This window comes from Xenopus laevis, chromosome 8S (assembly GCF_017654675.1).
Source record: "Xenopus laevis strain J_2021 chromosome 8S, Xenopus_laevis_v10.1, whole genome shotgun sequence".
Taxonomy (NCBI): domain Eukaryota; kingdom Metazoa; phylum Chordata; class Amphibia; order Anura; family Pipidae; genus Xenopus; species Xenopus laevis.
In genome coordinates this window covers 47,354,306-47,372,512 of record NC_054386.1, presented here as the reverse complement: position 1 = coordinate 47,372,512, position 18,207 = coordinate 47,354,306, and the positions used below count along the sequence as shown (strand labels likewise).

General features: G+C 41.4%; 1 protein-coding gene across 1 annotated transcript in view; it reads right to left on the bottom strand.

Annotated features, from left to right (window-relative positions):
- Positions 1-2,265, bottom strand: part of msn.S (moesin S homeolog) — a 67,255-nt gene extending 64,990 nt beyond the window's left edge. Inside the window, exon 1 of the mRNA XM_018232910.2 lies at positions 2,097-2,265. Coding sequence (XP_018088399.1) covers positions 2,097-2,108 — 12 coding nt within the window. The 5' untranslated portion in view covers positions 2,109-2,265. The remainder of the gene's footprint in view (positions 1-2,096) is intronic.
- Between the last annotated feature and the right edge of the window lie 15,942 nt (positions 2,266-18,207).

Below are 18,207 nucleotides of genomic sequence, written 5' to 3'. Positions count from 1 at the left end.
TTCTGCCCTTCTGCAAAAAAAAAAAAAAAAAAAGTGCAACAGCAGAAAAATCTGTACCAAAGCAAAAATCTGAATAAATGTGAGTGAGCAGCCTCACAAGAGGTGGGGAGAGAAGCTTTCACCATATGCTGTGTGGAAGGGGGTGTTATTAAGAAGGGGTCCCTAAAAACTCTAACTACTTTAGCATCACTGTTGGCACTGCCTAGTTGGCTGCTTCAAGAAGAAGCAGGTAGAGGAGACACCCTAAACTTAAACACCCTTGGGAGATGGCTTTGACAGTTTCTTGTCTATCATTACAGGTAGGTGGGTTTATTCAAACCACAGACAGTAAATCCCGACTGCAAGTCACACTGACTCCCCAACTCAATTTCACAATGTTTCTCCTTCCTCTAGAAGTGCATATTCTAAGGGTTTAAGGCTTAAAGAGACCCTGTCATCGGAAAACATGTTTTTTTCAAAACGCATCAGTTGCTGCTCCAGCAGAATTCTGCACTGAAATCCATTTCTCAAAAGAGCAAACAGATTTTTTTATATTCAATTTTGAAATCTGACATGGGGCTAGACATTTTGTCAATTTCCCAGCTGCCCCTGGTCATGTGACTTGTGCCTGCACTTTAGGAGAGAAATGCTTTCTGGCAGGCTGCTGTTTTTCCTTCTCAATGTAACTGAATGTGTCTCAGTGGGACATGGGTTTTTACTATTGAGTGTTGTTCTTAGATCTACCAGGCAGCTGTTATCTTGTGTTAGGGAGCTGTTATCTGGTTACCTTCCCATTGTTCTTTTGTTTGGCTGCTGGGGGGGGAGGGGGTGATATCACTCCAACTTGCAGTAAAGAGTGATTGAAGTTTATTAGAGCACAAGTCACATGACTTGGGGCAGCTGGGAAATGGACAATATGTCTAGCCCCATGTCAGATTTCAAAATTGAATATAAAAAATTCTGTTTGCTCTTTTGAGAAATGGATTTCAGTGCAGAATTCTGCTGGAGCAGCACTAACTGATTCATTGTGAAAACATTTTTTTTCCCATGACAGTATCCCTTTAAGGTTTGCACCACTGCAACCAACGTGAACTACAAATCCCAGAATCTCAAGCTGAACATTGTAGTTATCTCAACAGGGCTGAATATGGAGGAGTCTTTTATCAGCCTTATTTACTGAATTACAGTCAGCAGACATACACACCTAGTCTAGTAGGTCCTATGAAGCCAAGATGAACTATACTTCAGAATGAAGAAACACCCCTACCAACACTGATTCTATTATGCCAAATGAATAGGGGGACACGCTGGTTTCACCATTATGAGTAACTTCATTTTGTTTCCACTTGAACAAGTTGTGACAGCACAATACTCCTGCCGACTCCAGTCACAATTATGTCATTGGAAATGACTGAACTCATTCACTGTTAGAGTCGCGGATATATAACAAGGGAGGCACTAGAAATTGGCCAGGGCAGCCTCAATTTTTTTTGCTATTAAAAGTAATATCTGGCTGGCTGTTTTATACTGTCTGCACTGCTAGTTCTGACTAGTTCGGTCTCATCTCTTGTCAACTGAAAACTGACTTCTGCTGCACAGTGTCAAGTCGGAAGAAGAGAACAGAAAGGGCACTGCTTTGCATTGCAATGACACAGATATATAGAAAGCAATCGTAATTAATGTATATTAGAAAGCTGCTTAGATATTTAAAATAATTGAATTTTTCCACACATGTACCACTGGGCTTCTTTCCCTCAACAGACCCTCCCAATCCAGTGTAACGAGTTTACCCTTAGATGGTGAAATACAGGGGGCTGTATTTGCAGGAAGCCACCAGGCATATTTGAATAATAAAAAGTCGCAAAGCTCCTGTTGCTGTGACAGGAAACGGTGTTGACGTTTTAATGTCCCCCTCAATCTGCCAGAAATGAGACAGCCCATTTAATTTAAGCAAGTGCAGTTAATTAAGTCTGTCAGACAATGCCAAAAGGTCATACTCCAGCTTTACAACAGTTCCCGTAATTCCCCACCCCCAGCAGAAGTGGCGGGATGGAATTTATAGTCTTATAACAGCTGGGACTAGGAAGCCGAGAACAGAGAAAGTTGGGGGAACTCACAGTTTTTGGCATGGTGGCTACTGTTGAGGTCTCTCTGTCTGACTTGTGTCCTGGCTCGTTCAGCGTTTCCCCATACAGTGGGTTGGTGCCAGAGGGTCTCCGCGCTGTCTGTCTGTAGCTGTGCTACTGATCCCCTGCTGCTAACGGAATACTAAGATCTGGCAGCTGTAACCACACCCAGCTAAGGAAGGGCTGGCCCACAGAATAGTCTCTCCAACTCCTCCTACAAACCAGTGGTTCCTCCCACCCAACCCCAGTAGCAGTGAATCCCAGGCAGGGGAAGAGGCTGCTGTGAGTATAGGGAACAGATTGAAATCTGTCTGTGGTGCTTGGAACATCATACAAAGTTAGTCAAGCAGGTTCATTGCAGGGCTGCTGTTAGGGTTGCCCACAAGGGCCCTTTGGGTCTGAGGGGGCACTTGATTGCTATTTTTAGTACGTTCTCTTCTGCCCCTCCCATGCTGAACACTACATAACATTGGCTTCTAGTGGCCCAAGGCTGCTGTTGCAAGGATGCTGGGAGTTGTAATTGAAAAACAGCTGGAGAGGTGCAGGTTGTACATACCTGCCCTGGTTTCAATTTTTTTTCCTGGCCATCCCCCATCAACATGAAAATTCACTAATGAGTTAATCTCCTGCTACTCCCAGCCTGGACAGAAGAATTTTAAGAACCCATAAAGCCCACCCCCTCCTGGCTCACATCAGTCTTTTTCTTCTGTCCCAGCCTGGGCATAGTGTGAGAGGGTTAACAGTTTAAACTAACTCTCTTTTCTTTATTTTACAGGACAAGAAAGTACTCACTTATTTGCCAAGTTGCAGTTTTGTTTCTGCACCCGTAGCCCCTGTTCCGTATTGACAATTGCGTTGTCAGGAAGTGGACCCTGTGCGGCCGGGGTATTATTGCTGCTTTGCAGTGCCTGCTAGTGCTATGCACACCCTGAATGGAAAGCTGTTTGGCGCCAATCTGGATTTTCCTTGCTGCTGCTACCTACATGTGCACTATGAGGGATCTGGCTGCATCTAAAAGAGCCGCTTCAAAAGCTGCCGAGTGAGTACCATGCTTTGCACTTTGAAAAAATAAGAACCTCCAGAGTGTTATGCTTATTATGCATTCTCCTACTGGTTTAAGTGCCTCTGCTCATTCTGAAGAGCCCAGTAAAAGTGGGTAAGTGAGATTCAGAAGCATTTAACAAGTCTGCAATGCAGGGCATAGAATTTGAAATACATTTTAATTGAATATCTTTCTAAGAAGGTGAATTGTTTCACATTATGCAGCCATTCCTTCCACCTCCTTGCCAGATCAGGAGTCTTTAATTAAGAGAGCAGTATCCCAAACCCTTAAAGGAGAAGGAAAGGTAAAATTAGAAAACTATCCCAAAATGTTGCCAATTACCCCCTGTCCTGAAACGCTGGGTTTGATTATGTCTGTGTGCCTTTTAAAAGCTCTGTTCACATTACAAACTTATCAACATTTCAATAACTATGAGGGCGCCATGTTCTTAACCCTATACGTCACTTCCCCATTAAACTTATATCCTCACTGCCTTCCCTGTGCTTGTAACATCGTTGGTTAAACACACAAATAAATGAAATACTGATTACAGACCTCAGTCAGATAAAACACGCAGCCTTTCCTCCCCCTTCCTCCCCTGTTCGCAAAACTATCTTGTAAGCGGAGCGGGAGTTTAGAGAGATTGCGTCTCTATGGTTACGGAAGCTCTCTCGCTCAGCGTACAAGTGTTGCGAACAGGGGAGGAAGGGGGAGGAAAGGCTGCGTGTTTTGTCTGACTGAGGTCTGTAATCAGTATTTCATTTATTTGTGTGTTTAACCAACAATGTTACAAGCACAACGTTTAAATAGGCTGTTAGAACGGACCAAGCATAGATAGTAATGTCGTTTGGGTGTCATGTGACTCGTATAGCTTCTTGCACAGGGAAATTTATCTGCGCATGCCCAGGGCACGGAGGCATGGTTGTGCGCATGTGCATGCCCTGAGATGGGGATTTTTATTAAGAGACTGGGGTGATATACTTTCAATCTACTTGGCAATAATTTGGAATTCAATTTCAAATTAATTTTACAAGAAAACTAAGTTGGAGATACGCTTCTGGTAAGCAGATCTTAACATACTGGCCAGTACTTTGAGAGACAGTGCTTCTGCTTAAGATCTCTCTGTGCCTATTAAGGTTTTCTCTATCTAGGAAATTTATTTTAATAAAGGGCCAGCAGCTAAGCTCAGTGACATGGTCAGCTATTAAAGAAAGCCTACAGCTGTACTCATTTGCCTTGTAGAAAAATCAAAGATGTACCTTTTATACAGCTAAAGAAGGGGGGCTGAGAGGGAGATCTCGCTATTTGACCAAAAGCTTTTAATCCCCTTATTAAGACTGTTAAATGTACCCTCAATCTGGAGGAGTTTGACCAACTAACCAGTTCTCTTCTTTTTCCAAGGGCTCAGACCTTGTGGCACAGTGCCTGGTTTACGGCTGTGGAGCTTTGAGTTCAAATTCCGGCTGTGACCCTTTTATGAATATTTAAGTGCCAGATTTTTTTCAGGCAGAATAAAAAATCCCAAAAGAGTTCTTTTTGAGAGATAAGTGTAAGAGCTGTATCCTTTTTTTCAGGTGAGATGAATGGATCTGATGGCAGACTCCAATTGCTAGATTAGCTAAGAAGGCCGCTTTGCCAATTGTTGACATTTCAGCACTGGAACATCCCAGAAATTAAAGAAATGTTATGTCTTCTGGATGGCCTATAGCCTACTGTAGCTCTGTGGCAGTTACAAAGGCCCTTTCTATGTGGGCAAAGAATCTTGAACAAGTCATTGAGGATAAAGTTCCCAGAAAAAAAAAAATAATAAAACTTAAAAGTTCTGGATATCAGCTTGCTCTTTGTCATTGAAGTTGCAGCGCAGAGCCCTTTGGGTTTAAATATGGTTTGCAGATACTGGCTCCAGGAATTTCTTTGCAAGATGCCTTTTGAAGGGAAAGGATTATTTGGGAAAGCCTTAGATGACATGGTCTCCAAGTCTTCAGGGGGAAGAGTACTTTTCTTTCCCAAGCAAGGCAGTTCCATGACAATTCCAGGAATGTTTGTAGGTCTTCTCCAGAAGAAGGCAGGACTCCCAATCCGGAGAATAATTTAGATTTTCATCTTGGCGATCAGGACAAGGTTCTATCAGGTCCAGAGTTGAAGTCACAAGATCTCCCAAACCTTCCTCAAAAGCTCATTTACAGTCACTCCGTCCAGCCGACCCCAGCTTGCTCACCTTTCAGGAAGTCTCGGCTAGAAAGGTTCAAGATTCATGGGTGAAAACTTATGTATCTTTCAATTATTTGTTCCTACTGCAATTCCTCAAGATGTAGGGAAAATGACATTTCTTGCCGGTGTTTCCAGGGCTGTTAAGAGAGCTGTTAAGTGGTTCCATCTCAGGAAAAAGGAAGAGTTTTCTATTCTCTGCTATTTGCTACTGGAGACTTGCGTCCAATATTAGACCTTGAGGAATAACAGATTCCCAGAAAGCCAAACTTTAACTGAGACCCTTGCTACTATAAAGTTTGTAGTTTGTCCAAGAGATTGGCTAGCCTCTTTAGATTAAAGATGTTTATTTGCATGTGTCCTTTGCTTTAGAAGATTTCAATTTTGTCTCTAAGACCAACATTACCAATTTTGCTGTCTTCGCATTGACCTTGATACTTCTCCCAGAACTTTTACCTAAGTTCTTGTTGTGATAATAGCCAAGCTAAAGGGCAGGAGAACATAGAGATCTGCCATTATCTGGATGATTTACTTTAGGGGTGAGTGATCCAGCCACATCACCATCCATCTCTTAAAAAGGAGGTTTTAGAGAAGTTTGGCTGGATCATAAGGGTAGCCAAAAGTCAGATGATACCATGCCAGAAAATGGCATACCTTAGAGCTCAAATTGATACCTGTCCTTCAGGTAACGCAATTTTGGGAGAGGTCATTCACATCTGGAAAGTAATTTGTGATCATTCTGGGCCTTCTGATTTCAACTATAAACTTGGTGAAATGGACCAAATGGAGGATGTGGTCTATTCAGTTATTTTCTCAGGCAGTAGGATCCTATAGCTTGAAAATGGCAATTCAGATCAACACAAGAGTGCATAGACATCTAGCCTGGTGAAAAATACCCAGCAATCCCTGCAACGAGTTTCCCCTCGGGAAACCAGCTTGGATGGAGGTGTTCACAGATGCCTCAGGGGCAGGTAGAAGACCTTTTCCTAGATACTGACCAATATCCTGGAGCTCAGTGTGGTTCTCCTAGGGTCTGCAGTGAAGATGCAGTGGATGCAGCTTATTTTAAAAATCAAGGGGAACAAGGAGCAAGTTCTTGCTCAAACAGACTGTCCCAATCATGGAATTGGTTTAGATCCACCTTAAAGATTTAACTGCTCTGTACATTCCAGGAGCGCAATATCTTGGGGCAGATTATCTCAGCCAACATCTATTGGGACTGTCCTGAGCTGAATATGATGGGGATAGATCTGAATTCCAAGCTTCAGATCTTCCTCTTCAGAGTCCCTTGTGTGGGACTATGGCAGTGGATACATTAAGGATCTTAATGTCAAGGATGGACATGATGACCATTCTTCTACTTGGCCCAGAAGACCTTGGTATCTATTCCTGAGAAGACTGTCAATTGTGTTTGTTACTACTTCCCAGAGGTCTCCTTCTCCAGGGCAGTTGGAAGCATCCAAACCCAATCACCAACTGATGGTATGGAGGTTAAAAGGAGGATCCTAAGAGAGCATGAATGTTCTGATCAGGTCAAACCTTTATCAATGCCAGAAAATGCAATACAAATTGTAAATATTATAAAGCATGGCAGATATTCTCTTACTGGGCTGTTGAGATGCATCTTAATCCATAAAATCATCTGTGGTGAATATCCTGAAGTTTCTTAATATAGGGCTACAAAAGGGTCTGAGTCTCAGCACTCTGAAAGACCAAGTCTCTGCATTGTTCGCGATTTGGAGAAGAGGTGGTCGAGAGATCCATTAGTAGATATGTTTTTCCTTTCAAAACTCAAAATTCGTCCACCGTTGAACTGGTCTATCTGTCCAACCTGGGGTCTTCCTCTTGATCGGAGATCCCTCTCTACTGCATGACTGAGCATTTAGATCACGTTCTTTGTGGTTGCTTACTCCTAGTTAGCTGTGAAGTCAAACTTTTGATGCAAGCCCTTCGAGGGCCAGGCCCTTCGATAGATGCTCCTTACAGGATGTTCCACGAGGAGAAAGTATTTCTCAGACTATAATCACTATCCTGCCTTAAGTTGTTTCTAAGTTCCACATTAATTAACCAATTGTATTGCTGTCCTTGGAGCCTCCAGCATCCTCTCGGGATGAGGATTCAAATATAGATATAGTCTTACAATGTTTTGAGATTTATTCAGAAGAAGAGAAGACTTCAGAAAGTCTAGAATACTGTTTGCTGTGTCAGCAGGAAGGAGAAAAGGGGAACTTGCCTCCAAGTCTACTCTTCCTGGATAGTCAAGACCATATTAAGGGCTTTTAAATAGCAGGGCAACTATTTGCCTAGGGGAGTAAGGTACATTAGACACTTGGTATGGCAGCCTCATGGGCATCAGAGGCAGGAGTGTCTTCTGATATGATCTGCAGTTACCCCTACTATGTTTCTTTTTAGACTCTACAGATTCGAGGTTATGTCTTCATCTCAGGTCCTGTTTGGACAGTCAGTTCTCTTATTTTTTAGCATGTTGGGCCATATAAATTGAAGTATAATTATTTTCCCTCCCTTGTGGTTTAATTGCTTGGGTATGACCCATTAGTGAATTTTCATGTTGATGGGGGATGGCCAAGAAAAGGGAAAATTAATATCATACTTACCGGAATTTTCTTTTCCTGGCCATCCTCCCCGTCAACATGCCCTCCCTATGGTGGCTTTATAAACAGACTAATGTGAGCCAGGAGGGGGTGGGCTTATGGGTTCTTAAAATTAACTATCTTCTGTCCAGGCTGGGAGTAGCAGGAGATTAACTCATTAGTGAATTTTCATGTTGATGGGGAGGATGGCCAGGAAAAGAAAATTCTGGTAAGTATGATATTAATTTTCCTTTTTCCGGTCTTTCATCAGTGCCAAACTCTGGCCCTGGGCATTTGTAGCTGCCACATGTTCATGTAGCTGCCTATAAATATTTCTCTTGGCATTTTATGGCACAAGAGGGCTTTTTTACTTACATAACTACAGTAGTGATTAAATAATATTGAGCCCCAAAGTGATACTGCTTAGCCCCAAATCCTGCATGCCATAACCCCCTACCCTCCTAAACTCCGCCCCCGCCACACACTCTCTGCAACCCCTGCAGAGTACTCATAAGAGGAAAACTATATTCACCCTGCTGGCTTATGTCACATGTAGCAATTTGTGATGTGTTGCCCTCCATGCAGAGGCGGGCCATGCCGGTCAGGCGCCCTAGGCAAACCAACGGGCCAGCTCTCAGACTCCGTCTGCGTGTGATTGGCCATACCTCTTGCCTGTATAACCCTAGTCCTGGCCCTCAAGTCTCCCAGTTCTGCCCGCCTCTGCATGGAGGACAACACATAACAAATTGCTACAAGACGAGTAACATAAGCTTGGCCCTGCACAAGATGAAGGCAACCAATGGTGACCCAGCAGTGCTGCAGAGAATAAGCAGAAGTTGGTGAGGGGACAAGGCACAGGACAGGGGTAGGCAGCAGAAGAGGAATGTGCCTGGCAGCCCCCTGCTGCTGTGCCCTTGGCGTGTGCCTCTTCTGCCTAACCCTAGTTCCAGCCCTGCCAGGGGTGCTGCACCAATGAAGCGAGTTGAGAAACTCACCTCAGGCAGCAGCGCCCCAAAAGTTAACAGGGGTGACAAAATGCTGCACCTGTAATTTTAAGAGGCAAATTTCTGTTTTTTCAAACCACAAATTCTGCTCTTCTAGCGCAGAGAGCGTAATTCCACTCTCTGCGCTAGCCTCCTGGACCCCTCTGTCGATGTTGTGGACCCCCCTTCCACCCCCTCCTGAGCATAAAGGTGAGTGTGGGGGGTGGGGCAGCAGCAGCAAGCTGCCTCAAGAGGCAGAGGGGACACGTTTGACCCTGAGCCCGGCCTCCATGTTATTATTCCATCAGATATTGCTCTCATTGATTAGATCACAGTGGAAACAGAGCAACCCACATAAATCATGGGGCATGCCACCCCTGCAACTGTTCCATTTTTTTCAGGACAGTCATGATTTTGACAGCTCAACACACAGTCCCAGATTCTTACTGAAATGTCCCAACTTCTTTTTGATCTCCTGCACTGAACAGACAGGAAAAGATACAACGTTTCTAAAAAACATAATTGGCTTTTGGCAGAGACCCCAGAATACGTGGCATGTAGATACATTTGTTACAATTTAAGATAAGAAAAGAAACAATTGTAACTAGTTACAATAAGCAGGTCTCTTGGGGAAACTGACTTGCAGCTTAAAGAGCAATTCATCTTAATTAGCAAAACTGTAATAACACATAAAAACCCCAGAAATGTGTAAAACTTTCATTACCTGCCTAATTTTGTAAAATTTACATGGTTATTAGGGGGTATGGCCGCAAAAACAGGTGTGGTCAACAAAAAATGTAGCTCCGCTCCACAAGGCAAATATTTTTGTCCCTCTTTCTATTTAATTTCCAAAATGTTGGGAGGTATGATAGGGTCCCATGCTACTTAGTTTTCTGGCTCCCCCAACCCACTCCAGTGGGATATGCATTATAAGGAGGCCTGTAAACATTTTTGGGAGTCATCTGTAGTTATATCAGGCCAAATTAGATATGAGCCTGACAAAGGAAGTGGAGGGGACACGGCAGGCAAGGGGACAGGCTAAGGGAGGAGAAAGGGAAGTGGGGGGCAACAAGTGGAGCTCATCTGTGGGTGCCTGGTTAGTAGATCCTGAGCCTGAGGGTATTGCATAAATTAGTCAGATTTCTACATGCCGAGGTTCACCTATAAGGTAACTTTTATTATTTTATAGAACAGCCAATTCTAAGCAACTTTTCAATTTGTTTCAATAGTTATTTGCCTTTTTCTTCTAACTCTTTGAAGCTTTCAAATGGGCATCTCTTACTCCCTTCTAAAAAACAAATGCTCTGTAAACTACAAATGTATTGTTACTTTTTATTATTGATACTTCTATTCAGGCCTTCTCCTATTCATATTCCTGTCTCTTATTCAAATCAATGCATGGTTGCTAGGGTAGGTCAAGATGCAAATTGAAGAGCTGCTGAATAAAAAGCTAAATAATTCAAAAACTTTCAATACTAAAAAATCAAAACAAATTGCAAATTGTCTCAGAATATCACTCTCTACATCATACTAAACATCATCTTAAAGGTGAACAACCCCTTTAAAGGGAAACTAAAGTCTAAAATATCATAATGCTAGAAATGCTGTATTTTGTATACTAAACATAAACATGAACTTACTGTACCAGAAGCATAATAAAAAAATGATTTATGCTTTCAAAGTTGGCCACAGGGGGTCACCATCTTGTAACTATGTTAAGCCATCTTTGCAAAACCAAGACCATGCACATGCTCAGTGTGGTCTGGGCTGCTGTTGGGAGGCTAAATTTAGGGATTGTCATAAATGATCAAAACAGCACAAATAATTTCTGCCATAGAAGCCGATACAGCAAGACTGATTAATAATCAGAATATGCAGACTGCACTGGGCCTGTGGATACAAATCTCTGCTCTGTCGTCGGCTGCTCTACAGGGAAACAAACAAAGCAGCTCCTCCTGCTGTTTGAAAGTATGATCGTTTCCCTGCAGAGCAGCTAGGCACCGTCTGAAGTTTCCTATCCTCAGCAGTCATAAGTAAAAAGAATGGGGCACAATTTAGTATGAAAGGAGCTCACCACATACTTAGATCAGGCCCGTCCACGGGTATCCTGTGTCCGATAACCCAAATCAATATGTAGAACTGTAGTGTAGATGTGGAACAGATCCAAGGCGGCAGTCAAACTGCAAAAAATCCATTTATTGGGGAGTGTACAACATGTTTCGGGACAAGCCCTTTATCAAGTGTATAGGAACAAACAAAACATCCAACATTTAAATCCTGTGTGGCCAATCACACCTTCAGTGGGTTGTTACTTCATTTAACCCTTGTGCTACCCCTAATCATGTGACATCTGTGTACAATCAATGCTGCTTGGTGCAGTAAAAAATTTTTTCATTCTTAAAAACAGCAATAAGTTAAAAACTATTCTAACATAGTAAACATTTAGTGTAAACAGACAAAACAGTGAATAAATATTTCATACATTTAAATATAGCAGCGCTTCAACCCAATTGGTAAAATACTATTTACTTGATTCTCCTTTTTTTTGTAGATAATTCTGAAGTATCCAAATCCATGTATAGGTGCATTAGTGCTAAAAATCAGAGTAATACAATAAGAACATAGTGTCAGTAAAACATTTACAAAACGACTTAAAATGCAGGAAATTGCTCCGTTTGGCCTAACCTGCAAAAATAAAGAGAAAATGCTGAACCAGCCTATCTAAACCACCTGTTTCATAACAATGTTGCAAATTTAAATGATTACCATCTATAATTGTTTGGCAACAATAGTTGCTAGCTCACTCTATGCTATCTATGTTGCAATAGGAACTCTTGCTTAGTTTTTAAATGTGTTATAGTGATCCTCCTGTTTTGATGGACTCACCCATCTACGATTCGGCCGACGATTCTCGGCAATGCCGTTAGCTCACTAATTATAATACCTGAGGACAACAAGATACATTATACCATTAAAGAAAGCATATCAAATTATAATGTTCATTTAACCCTTTCGGGGAGGTACATTCTAGCCGGCTGATCCATCTTGCCTCCCTTTGTAATAGTAGATTGTTATGATCTCCTCCTCTAACTGGGTTGGGTACCACCTCCAACACCTTCCATTTCAACTGGCATGCATTGTGTTTATGCTCAAAAAAGTGTCTTGATACAGGGGTATCAGAATAAGTACCAGCCTTAAAATTTCTTATATTACCCTTATGTTCCTTGATCCTCATGTGTACGGGTCTTATGGTTTTACCAACGTATACCAGCCCACATGGGCATTTTAAAACATAGATAACATATGCGGTTTTGCACGTAGCAAATGTATTAAGCTTAATTTCTTGCCCAGATATTGGGTGATGAATATTGGGACCTTTTATGATGGAACTACAACAATTACACCCTAGACACGGAAAGGTGCCTACCTTCTTCCTAACCATTGGGTTATACTTACTGTCCGTCTTTTCAATGGAACATAGTGTGTCACTAATAGATTTCCCTTTCTTATAAGCAAATCGTGGGGGTTTCTTGAAAGCCAGACCAGAACTGGTGTCAGTCTGTAATATGGGCCAGTATTGTTTTACAATTTTTTCCACCATTTTACTTCTCTTATCATATTTACTCACAAAAGTTATTCTTTCACTGTCCACTCCCTTTTTTCTTGGTTTTAATAAATCTCCCCGTTCTATCTTCTGTACCTCATTCTCTACTACTCGTAGTTGCCCTTTCGGGTATCCCCTCTGTACAAACCTCTCTGTTAGCTCTTTGCATGCCATTTTATACCCAATGTTACTTGATGCTATTTTCTTGGCCCTCATATATTGTCCCTTAGGAATAGCATTAAGGGTCTGGGGGTTATGGAAACTTTTCCTGTGTAGGAGATTATTCCTATCCATTTCTTTGCGGTATAAATTGGTACTCAGGCTATTATTTTCCAACTTAATCTGTACATCCAGGAAATTAATTACAATATCGGAAACCTCCATAGTAAATTTTACTGTCTTATGTGCTGTATTGGCCTGTTCCACCATATCAATAAAAGTTTCACGTGGTCCATCCCATATAATCAGTATATCATCCACATACCTGTAATAGTGGACGATATACTGTAAATATGGTTCTCTCAGGAACAATTTCTTTTCTAAATCGAATACAAACAGGTTTGCTAGGGACGGTGCCACCGCAGAGCCCATCGACGTCCCTTGCCTTTGCCAGTAGAAGGAGTCTTCAAATTTAAAATAGTTTTTTTTAAGCACAACTTCAAGACAGTCAAGTATAAAATATAATTTAGCATTGCTCATATTGGTTTCCAAAAGGGCTTCTTCTATGCATTTAATTCCCTCATCTTGGGGTATTGCCGTGAATAAACTTTGTATATCGATACTGCATAGAAGAACCCCTGGGCTCAATTTAGGAACCCCCTCCAATTTGATCAACAGATCGTTGGTGTCCTTAAGGCAAGTGGGTAGATTACGCACTAACTCCTGTAAATGGTGGTCAATAAATTTGGAAAGGGGTTCTAATAATGAACCAATACCTGACACTATGGGCCTACCTGGAGGGTTTTCTAGTGTCTTATGAATTTTAGGAAGCACATACAAGGTAGGAATCCTAGGGAAATCTGTGATTAAAAACTCCTTAGTTGTTATATCAATCACTCCCATATCGAATGCTTCCATTATCATCAATTCAATCACCTTTTTTAACTGTGTCGTTGGATCCTGCTCAATTGGGGAATAGTGGCCTGGTACTTCCAATTGTCTGTGAACTTCCAATCTATATTTAGTAGCGTCCATCACTACCACCGCCCCTCCCTTATCAGCTTTCTTAATGATAATTTCCTTGTTATTTTTGAGGGCGGTAAGGGCTTTTTTCTCTGTTAATGTGAGATTATTGGTCACCTTTTTGTTCCTATCCCAAACACTTTTTACTTCCCTTGTTACCACATTAATAAAGGTTTCTAAGGCCGGACTAGTTACATCTGGAACATATGTACTTTTCTTTTTTAACTGGGACCTATATACATTGGTTTGCACATCAGAAAAGTTCATTTTAAGTTTAGCCAAACGAATGAACTTATAAAAATCCACCTCCCAGTCGAAAAATTCCACATTATAACTGGGCACAAAGCCTAAACCTTTGTTTAGTACACTTAGTTCTGGTTCAGTCAAGGTATAAGAAGATAAGTTCACAACTAGATGATTTACCTTCTGCTGTTGTTGTTGCTGTTCCGATATCGTTGCGGGTACGCCTCCCTTGCAATAGGGTAACGTGGATTTTTTCTCTCCGTTGCAACTGGCCCCTCTTTGGGGTGAGCCCCTAAAAAATGCTGCTTGTCTTTGCCCGATCCTTGTTCCTCTTCTTCTGTGCTGGTATATGCCGACGAATCCGCTGTATAAGGCTCACGCTGCTTTCTATAATGCTGTCGAGGCTGCCTCCAATTACCTCCATGGCGTTCCTTCTGGGCGCTGAATTTCCCTGGCGCTTCGGCTGCTCGTGGTTGGGGCTCGCGGTTCATTGGCGGGCTGTCTGGCCTTCTTATTAGACGCTGCTTACTCCGCTCGTCTTTCCAGCTGTACACCTGCCCACTTTCATAATCATTCCGGTCGCGCTGGAATTTCCTCCTCTTTCGCTCCGTTATCTCAGCCTGCAATTTTACGAGCGCTTCAGTATGGTCACGTGTTACAGCTTCCATATTGGTGGCTCCCAGCTTGCTTGCCATTTCCACCTTCATGCTTTCCAATGCGATCGTTAACTCTTTCGTTTCCATATCCAAGCACTCAATGGTAAGTACCATATAGTCCATTGAGCACTTGTTACTGATTTCTTGCCATCGTGTGTTCATAAGGGGAATGGCTGTACATAAATTCGGCTTATTCACCACTCTCAGTCCCCTTGGGATTATGTTAGAGCGGACATATTCAGTCAATGTGGACCGATGCAATTTCAAATTCAATAGCCGTTTTTCCAAAAGCAAAAGTTCCTCTGCTGGTTCCTTTTTGTCAGAACACCCCAGGTTAAGGACAATACTTTCATCTTGCCCCAATATTCGTTCAATCTCGATATTGCTATATGCAAATGAGGATGTTGTTTCTTTATTCTCATTCCCCAGTTGTGACATCTTGGTCACTGTGAAGCTGCACTCTCGTAACACAGTCAATATATGCACAATTTAGTATGAAAGGAGCTCACCACATACTTAGATCAGGCCCGTCCACGGGTATCCTGTGTCCGATAACCCAAATCAATATGTAGAACTGTAGTGTAGATGTGGAACAGATCCAAGGCGGCAGTCAAACTGCAAAAAATCCATTTATTGGGGAGTGTACAACATGTTTCGGGACAAGCCCTTTATCAAGTGTATAGGAACAAACAAAACATCCAACATTTAAATCCTGTGTGGCCAATCACACCTTCAGTGGGTTGTTACTTCATTTAACCCTTGTGCTACCCCTAATCATGTGACATCTGTGTACAATCAATGCTGCTTGGTGCAGTAAAAATTTTTTTCATTCTTAAAAACAGCAATAAGTTAAAAACTATTCTAACATATCATTAAGAAAGCTGATAAGGGAGGGGCGGTGGTAGTGATGGACGCTACTAAATATAGATTGGAAGTTCACAGACAATTGGAAGTACCAGGCCACTATTCCCCAATTGAGCAGGATCCAACGACACAGTTAAAAAAGGTGATTGATTTGATGATAATGGAAGCATTCGATATGGGAGTGATTGATATAACAACTAAGGAGTTTTTAATCACAGATTTCCCTAGGATTCCTACCTTGTATGTGCTTCCTAAAATTCATAAGACACTAGAAAACCCTCCAGGTAGGCCCATAGTGTCAGGTATTGGTTCATTATTAGAACCCCTTTCCAAATTTATTGACCACCATTTACAGGAGTTAGTGCGTAATCTACCCACTTGCCTTAAGGACACCAACGATCTGTTGATCAAATTGGAGGGGGTTCCTAAATTGAGCCCAGGGGTTGTTCTATGCAGTATCGATATACAAAGTTTATTCACGGCAATACCCCAAGATGAGGGAATTAAATGCATAGAAGAAGCCCTTTTGGAAACCAATATGAGCAATGCTAAATTATATTTTATACTTGACTGTCTTGAAGTTGTGCTTAAAAAAAACTATTTTAAATTTGAAGACTCCTTCTACTGGCAAAGGCAAGGGACGTCGATGGGCTCTGCGGTGGCACCGTCCCTAGCAAACCTGTTTGTATTCGATTTAGAAAAGAAATTGTTCCTGAGAGAACCATATTTACAGTATATCGTCCACTATTACAGGTATGTGGATGATATACTGATTATATGGGATGGACCACGTGAAACTTTTATTGATATGGTGGAACAGGCCAATACAGCACATAAGACAGTAAAATTTACTATGGAGGTTTCCGATATTGTAATTAATTTCCTGGATGTACAGATTAAGTTGGAAAATAATAGCCTGAGTACCAATTTATACCGCAAAGAAATGGATAGGAATAATCTCCTACACAGGAAAAGTTTCCATAACCCCCAGACCCTTAATGCTATTCCTAAGGGACAATATATGAGGGCCAAGAAAATAGCATCAAGTAACATTGGGTATAAAATGGCATGCAAAGAGCTAACAGAGAGGTTTGTACAGAGGGGATACCCGAAAGGGCAACTACGAGTAGTAGAGAATGAGGTACAGAAGATAGAACGGGGAGATTTATTAAAACCAAGAAAAAAGGAAGTGGACAGTGAAAGAATAACTTTTGTGAGTAAATATGATAAGAGAAGTAAAATGGTGGAAAAAATTGTAAAACAATACTGGCCCATATTACAGACTGACACCAGTTCTGGTCTGGCTTTCAAGAAACCCCCACGATTTGCTTATAAGAAAGGGAAATCTATTAGTGACACACTATGTTCCATTGAAAAGACGGACAGTAAGTATAACCCAATGGTTAGGAAGAAGGTAGGCACCTTTCCGTGTCTAGGGTGTAATTGTTGTAGTTCCATCATAAAAGGTCCCAATATTCATCACCCAATATCTGGGCAAGAAATTAAGCTTAATACATTTGCTACGTGCAAAACCGCATATGTTATCTATGTTTTAAAATGCCCATGTGGGCTGGTATACGTTGGTAAAACCATAAGACCCGTACACATGAGGATCAAGGAACATAAGGGTAATATAAGAAATTTTAAGGCTGGTACTTATTCTGATACCCCTGTATCAAGACACTTTTTGAGCATAAACACAATGCATGCCAGTTGAAATGGAAGGTGTTGGAGGGGGTACCCAACCCAGTTAGAGGAGGAGATCATAACAATCTACTATTACAAAGGGAGGCAAGATGGATCAGCCGGCTAGAATGTACCTCCCCGAAAGGGTTAAATGAACATTATAATTTGATATGCTTTCTTTAATGGTATAATGTATCTTGTTGTCCTCAGGTATTATAATTAGTGAGCTAACGGCATTGCCGAGGATCGTCGGCCGAATCGTAGATGGGTGAGTCCATCAAAACAGGAGGATCACTATAACACATTTAAAAACTAAGCAAGAGTTCCTATTGCAACATAGATAGCATAGAGTGAGCTAGCAACTATTGTTGCCAAACAATTATAGATGGTAATCATTTAAATTTGCAACATTGTTATGAAACAAGTGGTTTAGATAGGCTGGTTCAGCATTTTCTCTTTATTTTTGCAGGTTAGGCCAAACGGAGCAATTTCCTGCATTTTAAGTCGTTTTGTAAATGTTTTACTGACACTATGTTCTTATTGTATTACTCTGATTTTTAGCACTAATGCACCTATACATGGATTTGGATACTTCAGAATTATCTACAAAAAAAAGGAGAATCAAGTAAATAGTATTTTACCAATTGGGTTGAAGCGCTGCTATATTTAAATGTATGAAATATTTATTCACTGTTTTGTCTGTTTACACTAAATGTTTACTATGTTAGAATAGTTTTTAACTTATTGCTGTTTTTAAGAATGAAAAAAATTTTTACTGCACCAAGCAGCATTGATTGTACACAGATGTCACATGATTAGGGGTAGCACAAGGGTTAAATGAAGTAACAACCCACTGAAGGTGTGATTGGCCACACAGGATTTAAATGTTGGATGTTTTGTTTGTTCCTATACACTTGATAAAGGGCTTGTCCCGAAACATGTTGTACACTCCCCAATAAATGGATTTTTTGCAGTTTGACTGCCGCCTTGGATCTGTTCCACATCTACACTACAGTTCTACATAAAAAGAATGGGGAATTGTA